Here is a 7,683-nt window from a genome sequence, read left to right as displayed (position 1 = left end):
GCGTGACAGGAAGTACCTGCATTTTGGTCACAGAGTAAGGGCATATCTGGTCTTATTACAGGATGCGCTCCAGACAATGGCCTGTGCATGCAAGTTTCATCACATACAATTGCTCATATATATAGTCCATGATAGAGAATGGTTGCACTTGGTCACACAGTACACACAGGTCTGCTGAGGCCAGGCCCTGGGACTCCTATCCTGCAGACAGGACACAGTGTGTAGGTAACTCATGGAGAAAAAGGTTAACCTGGAACAACACTCAGGAGTATGATGGCTTCAGGTGACTACCGGCTGTATTTTGTCAAAGTTTTGAAGACTTTGTGGCAAAAGAGGATGTTAAGAAAGGATGTGATTTTTTTTTTTTTTTTTTGATTTTGTACTTTAGGCCTTTTTTAGTTTCTTGGAGAAAATGGATGTCTAAAGACTGACAAAGCAAATCTCAGATCTAAAACACAGAAAAAATTAATGGACACTCGGTATAAATTGTTTAAATATTTGGTTACAGAAAAGGAAATTTCACCCACTGTCTTTAGATCTGAGTTCTCTCAAAACTCTTATACCTTTGAGGCTGTGTTGTGTCATAGGCCATTAAGTAGTACTGTATTTTCTCTTGATCAGTTCAGGTCATTCCTTAATTATATTAACTCCTTTCAGTCAACACTTCTCCTTTGTTTTTTTCCACTACAAAGATGTGTGTACTTGTTGGTCAAGTACATCACCAAGACACATGTTCATGCAGCATGAACTTCATTTATAAAGGATGGATTAGATATAAATGTCACACTTCCTTAAAAAAAGTTTAAATTAACTAATCAACTGGTGAAAACTGAACAGTTAATATTATTTACATAGGACAATGCTCACCTTCCTTCACAAAACTTAAAGTGAATTCTCACTCTGAAACAAGAACAATGAAATATAGAAGCACATTGACTGCTAGCAGTTGCCTTGTAGATAGCAATCCACATCTCTTACAGAATTCACAACTCACAGAACTTACATTTTCTCTGTAAAATAACATAAATTAGCTCTTTGGCATAGTCTTACCAATGTCTGTGTTTCAAGGCCAGTACTGTAACAGACTCAGCCACCCAAAAGCATTTCATCTGTATAAAGACAATGATCCCCCCCATTGGTGTATCCATCAAGAAAGGTCTGCCCAAATATTAGATGGCCTCTGACAATGTCTATACTCATCTTTCCTACACCTTGACTGAGTGATGTTAGCACTGATTCTAAAAAGACAAACAGGAAGTTTGCAACTTAGACAGCATTTCCAAACACCAAGACAAGGACAGTGACCACTGATTCCACATTTAGAGCATATGAAATATCACAATGCCCGGTGCCATTTTAGAACATGGTTTTAGATTTTCACCTGAATTTCTCAGCAATGTAATCTCCATTTTCTCACTCCTTTGAAGCACCTTGGCAAGAAAATATCCCCAGAAAGTGTATTGGGAGTGTTTTAGAACCATCTCATCTGCTTTCCTGAGTGCACTTGGCTCAGCTTGAGTCTACAGCCAGTCTATAATTCAGTCACAAAACATCACTGTTCTAAATGAAATAAATCACTTGCAGGTCAGTCCCACCATTTGATGCCTTCAGTTATTCAAGTTAATATCAGTTTCAGGTTTAAATGTTTAGATCTCATTTTACCATCATTGTTAACTCTCCTCCTTACGCTAATAAAACTGGACATATAATTATGCTTTTACTCCAACAGTCCTGCATGGTAAAACTACCCAGTGTGGCACTTATTCCAAAAATTGAAGCTCCAACTGAGTTCCTACTATTAAAGAACTATACTTTACAAATCTTCATAAAAGCCTACCTGGCTCAATCAGTAGCAGTATGCTACAGAACTGTAACAACTCCTGTTGCCCTATGCCAACTTTGATACATTAGACTTGTAAACCAAAACCTGCTCCTAAATTTACATTTCCTATTTTTGGAATGTACAAAAAGTTTACTAAAACTTTTCATTATGAACTTGCATGTGGTCTTCTTTGTCACAGAAGAAGTGCACTCATTGACCCCTCTTCTGACACAAAATGCTTTCCACCCTCTGTGTCTCTATCAGGAATTAGGGATGACTTCCATCAGAACATTAAATTAGAAAAGTCACTTCAATGTAGATATGATGTTAAACTTCCTGATTAGATATCATTCTAATAAACAGCAGAAAACAGTCCTGTTTCTGTTCAGAAAGCAAAACCTCTCAAAAGTAATTTCATGAGATAGTGGCAATTCGTGCCTTGTGTCATTCAGGAAATGTGTCTCTTTTCAATTAAATATGTCGTCCAGTCAGGAAGAAAAGTGGTCTGTCCTCTTTGGAATTGGCAGTCTGGAATTCATCCCGCAGCCGGAACTGCCATTCGTCTTCCAGCTCCAGCCGGACAACAGTTTGGCGGAGAGAATTGCGATCCTGGCAAATCACACACAGGGTGGCACCTAAGCAAACAGTTCAAAAGAAACTCACGTGAGTATCCCCTTTGTTCTCAGATCATCCACCTCCCACCGCCCTTTGGCACGGAGAACTCCACCACTTTCACATCAGGAGTAACAAATGGGCTTAGGAGAAAATTAGGCCATGGAGATAGGACTTGAGGACAGCTATGTTCAGCTACCTATTTGTCAAGGTCTTCTTCTGTAACTTGAGGTACCTCATAAGCATCTAGTAGACAGGAATAGCAGCACTTTCTGTGCTACTTAGGGTAGGAAAGGTAAAATTGGCAGGTCTAAGGAGGTGGTGATGGGTACGGGCAGCAAGCCAGATAAAGCCCTACATCCATTCCTATTGTAGCCGTTCTGATCATTACCTTCGTTGGGTGAAACCCTCACTCAGCAAAACCCACAAGTCAATCACTGTGATGGCTGACTAAGCTCTTTGTGCTTTGCTGCTCAGAAATAGTCTAAACATGTCTTTAAAACTAATCACAAATTTTAGTGGGTTTTGGATTGGTAAACTCATGTGCTGGCAACAAAGAATCTGGTCTGTGTGGCTACAGACACAGGCAAACCCAGAATGCCAAAGTAAAAAAAAAATCATACTTCAGTAACCCATGCCAACTGTCCTGACTGGCATGTTGATAACCACTGTAACTTGCATGCATGGCTTCCTGGCTTCTGAGAAAAGTCCTCCTTTAAGAGGAAATAATTACCTCACCAGCATTCAGTAATCTAAATGAGAGATGGTGAGGTAAGAGGTAATGCCCAAGACAAAAAAATCCTGTGAATATAATAAAAAGAAACAAGACAGACAGTCACATGCTGTTTAATTCTCATGTCACAGGTTAGAAAATCAAGTAGACTGCCAGGGGAGACAGAGAAATCCCAAAGCAAACACAGTTTGTACTACACGATATAAAAATTGACTGGTTTATGCAAAACAAGACTGACTGGTAGCCTCTGTTTTAGATGCAACAAAGAACTCAGCAGTTTATAACAACTCTGCCAGTTTCAAGAGGCACTAACCACAGTGCTCTTCTCCCAGTGACAGTTATAGCTGAGTGAAACAGATCCCCAGAGCACCAAATGCCTAAGGTAGTAGCAGAAGGATCCAAAAGAAGCTTGCAATGTGACTGTCTGCAACATAAGTGGAAGTTAGTTGTCTTCACTGCTATCCACCATCATAAGGATTACATGGAGAAACTGGGTATTAGGAACAAATTTTAAATGAGCCAGTTTCTCTTTCTAAAAACAGAAAATAGATTTTGATAGAGGCTTGTCCATCACCCATTTTCTATTGAAATTTAGAAAACCTCCTAGAACACAGCAGATAAATGCTTCATGCATAAATCTTCAATATTCAGTTTTCAAATACAGAGTAAGGAGTTGTGCACATACTCTAGGCATGATGATATGGATCCAACATTCCTTCCCACTTATAAATCTGCAGAATTTATAGCACTGCTATATACCAGTTTACTACAATGCAGAGCCAGCATGATCAAGCATCAGATTTGGGTGGGATATATAAAGACAAATAAGAATACATGCATATACATATACGTGCATATAGATTTCATATAAAATAGATTTTCCCCATGTTCCCAGAGACCATGTCATCCAATTCTTTGTAATAAAATTATTGCAGCTCACCTTTAAGAAAATGAAACTTCTTCAAAAAGCTAGCTACAACAAAGGAGTCACAGAGGTACAGCAGGAGACCACTGAATGTCAAACCAGAGGGACTGATATTCAGAGAATGAGGCCGAGAACTCACATAGCAAACTGCAATCTGATTGGGAGAGGGTGGAAAAAAAATTAACATCTTTCGAGCTTCCATATAAAGCTAAGAATTTTTATGAGGCTTCCAGTATTTTATGAAGCTTTATGCACCTGATTCAAATTCAGACTTTCTTTCCAACTACAAATATTGTGAGCCTTATAGTTCCTTCCAAAACATCCCACTACTTATCAACAATATACATAAAGCACAATTCATAACTATGTATTGTTACTATTAATCACAAGGCTTAGATGTGATAGAGTTTGAAAGCTGCAGTAAAAATAGCTCCCCACAACCATAATGCTGTGACCTGTCCAGCACATTTTAATTATATGTGAGTAAATACAGTAACTGTGCAGTCAGACATGAAAATGACCCTTAGAAATTCTAAATTTCATTTACATTATGATAGGATTACTCAAGTCAGTAGAATTGTCCATATACATGAATGTATGAGCTTTCCTCTTGCCTGGTTTGTTTTTATGGCTACTCTTGATATCCACTCTTGATATATAACTGGGAATATTTACAGCCCTCTTTCAGGATTTATAAATTCAGATTAAGGAATCTTCCACATAAGACTTTGTTTCCAAAGTGCCACTGTATTACTTAATTGGGGCAGATCCTCATCTGGCATAGGTCAGCATAATTCAGTGGAGGAAGGCTGAACCACAGCAACTGAGACACTGTACCAGTATGCCTATTCCATATTCCTTCAATCCTATTGTATTCCAGCTCAGGCATTGAATTCATTTCATGTGCTGAATGGGCTAGAGCTGAAAGGATGCAATGGATGAAGACAGTAACAGTACAACACCCTCCCACAGAGTTTGTTTTTCCAAACATGGTGGGAACAAAAGCACAAGTACTCAAAATGATCTGGGAGCAGCATACATGGGAAGGTTATTACACAGCTCTTTGGGAGAGAAGCTCAGTAAATCCAGCAAGACTGCATTTCATTTAGTATTCAAGTGAAGAGGTATAAACAGTCCCTCTCTCCTGAGCCACACCACCCTAATACCAAATTTCTATCTACATATTTGAGTTGAAGTACAACCTCGGCTTTAGATCCAAGCTCATCAGAGAGAGCCAACAGCTCCTGAGATCTAATGTCAGCTTCTCCCATTCCAACTGGTTGTCTAGTATTTGATTCTTAGCCTCAGCTTACCAGTCTAAAGTGAACTGCAACATCTGAATATATTTGAAGTGCTTTCTAAGGGTTATCTAGTATTTGTAACATCCTCTTGTGGAAGACATTTTCTGTAGGAAGAGCCAAATTATAGCAGATTGAGAAAACACTTCACAGACTATATTAGTAATTGGGACAATTCTGGGATTGCTCTCCATATACTTTAGTTGAAGCCTCTATGGGACTAAAAATTTGATTTTAACGTTATAGAGATGTACCTCATTCTTCAAAGGCTGTGTAAATATTATAAGGAATAAATCAACTAACCCATCAAAAACAGAGCCTACAAATTTCTAGAGCTACTTGGAGATTGTTTTGTTCAGTACCTGTGGTCCTAAGTTAAGGTAAGAGTCCACAGATAGCACTGGATGGCTGTAATTCTTCAGTGAGAGAGGGAAGAAGCGATGGCTGTGATACTGCAGATACTTTTCAAGGAGCAACTGAGCAGGTGCTGCCAGGAAGGTGTGCTTGCTGTCAGGAGCACAAATGTACTGAGCAGGGGAGATTGAAACCGGAGTGTCAGATACCTATGAGGAAAAAATATTTCTCATACAGATCAATCTTAATCAACCAAGTTGTACTTATGTGAATTCTGGTTGGTATAAAACATAGGTTTATCCTAAAAATCTAAGTTTTACATAAGAAGAAAATTTATTCAGCCAAAAATATCTGCTACCAAAAAAGTTTCAGTTTCGTAGAACTATATTTGTGTTTATAGTCTTTGAGGTTTCTTCTTTGAACTCAAAATACTCCTACCTATGAAGTCGCATGAAGATGAGCAATTCTATAGCTGTAGATAAAGTCCACATAGTGAATGGTTACTTGGATTGCAAAGAGACACTGTACGTGTTTTCCGAAGTTTTAAAGGAAAATTATTAAGGAAGGGTGTATTTATGACAAGAATCTTGTGGATTTCAGAAATAAATAACTAAAGAAAGCCCCATGTGGCAGACATTACTGGCAATAGATGGTGCATCAAAATACCTCAGGTCTCCTGGTTAAAAGGTACAAAAAAGGAAAACAGAATTTTAACAACAGTGCAACAGAGGTCTCAGTCCCCACCTTAGACTTTATGTGGAAGGATCGTTGTCCTCCTAGTGCAATTTGCTTTTTCATGACATTGAAGTGGTTGAACCGACAGATGAGAAGGCCAGCACTGTGGACACGCAAGTTGAAGTCAACATCATCACATGTAAATCTGGAAAGAATAAAATCATAGCAGGTCAGAGGAATGTTTCTCATCACACACTGACAAATACAAGGACTCAGAGCCTTTGATCAGCACCATTGGAAGGACAGGTATCAAACATACTGACCCTCCACCAGTGCCTATCAGTCAGGGAAAGGGGCTTCAGCTTCCTAATTATAAACTATGCTGGAATCAGTTTGAGAAGATCAGAATGAGGGAGGAAAGTACTTAGGGAGGGAAAGGATCAAAAGCATAAAGTGCAAAGGCAGTAAATTGCCAAGGAAAATACCCAGGAATTAAAATATTTTCTTTGCCTTTTACTAAAATAATGTAGTCATAAGAAATTGCTACATACATTATTACCCCAAATATGGTCAAGGAAATTAATTCCTTTGACTTCCAAGGAAATGGATGAGGCCCTATATTTGATTTATCAAATGCAAAGAAGTACCTGACTACTTATTTTCCCCTCAGAATATGAATATCTAGCAATTTTTTTCAATATTCCTCTACAGAACTAATGTCATTTTGTTTTAGAAATGAAAACTATTTGAAGGCAATGAGTCTTAATACAAGAAAACTGCTGGGACACAGGAATAGATGAAGCAGAATGAAGCCAAACATCCCTGAACTAAATTTGACCCATATAAAAAATATGATGGAACAGAATAAAAGGTAAGCTCCTAAAGCTGACTAAATTCAAATACTCCGATCTCTGGAAAATTCAGACTCAGTTCTCCATTTTGAATACATTTATTACAAAGGAAACAGGATGATGTGCAGAACCACTGCATTGACATTTAGGGCTTGAGTTTAAGCAAACTGAGCAATCAGTGCAACAGTTGGCATCAGTGAGGAACATGGCATTCAATTAGAGGTTTTTAAAGTTTTGTCTGTGATCTTAGCAATCCCTGACTGACACTGTCTCTGTGGTTTAAAACATACTTTTTCCTTGCCCAGGCTTGGAATGTCATACAATATTTCACACTCAGCAGTACCCACACACAGGATTACTGTGGGCTTTGCATGGTTCAAAGACAGAGGCAGGAAATGGGTGCTGTGATGTGG

General features: G+C 38.5%; 1 protein-coding gene across 3 annotated transcripts in view; it reads right to left on the bottom strand.

Moving 5' to 3' along the window:
• Positions 1–733: 733 nt before the first annotated feature.
• The window catches only part of GREB1 (growth regulation by estrogen in breast cancer 1), an 89,382-nt gene continuing 82,432 nt past the window's right edge, over positions 734–7,683 (bottom strand). For 2 of the 3 annotated variants that reach the window (XM_017745076.1, XM_008641783.2), the window contains 4 exons: positions 6,489–6,624; positions 5,753–5,953; positions 4,108–4,246; positions 2,294–2,457 (listed from right to left, as the gene is read on the bottom strand). In XM_017745076.1, coding sequence (XP_017600565.1) covers positions 2,294–2,457; positions 4,108–4,246; positions 5,753–5,953; positions 6,489–6,624 — 640 coding nt within the window. Of the gene's footprint in view, positions 2,458–4,107; positions 4,247–5,752; positions 5,954–6,488; positions 6,625–7,683 lie in introns of all 3 variants that reach the window. The other variant, XM_017745075.1, reaches the window with a different exon arrangement.

The sequence above is a fragment of the Corvus brachyrhynchos genome, unplaced genomic scaffold (assembly GCF_000691975.1).
Source record: "Corvus brachyrhynchos isolate BGI_N302 unplaced genomic scaffold, ASM69197v1 scaffold116, whole genome shotgun sequence".
NCBI classification, from domain to species: Eukaryota; Metazoa; Chordata; class Aves; order Passeriformes; family Corvidae; genus Corvus; species Corvus brachyrhynchos.
Note: the sequence above shows the minus strand (reverse complement) of the source record. Positions and strands in the feature narration are given on the sequence as shown.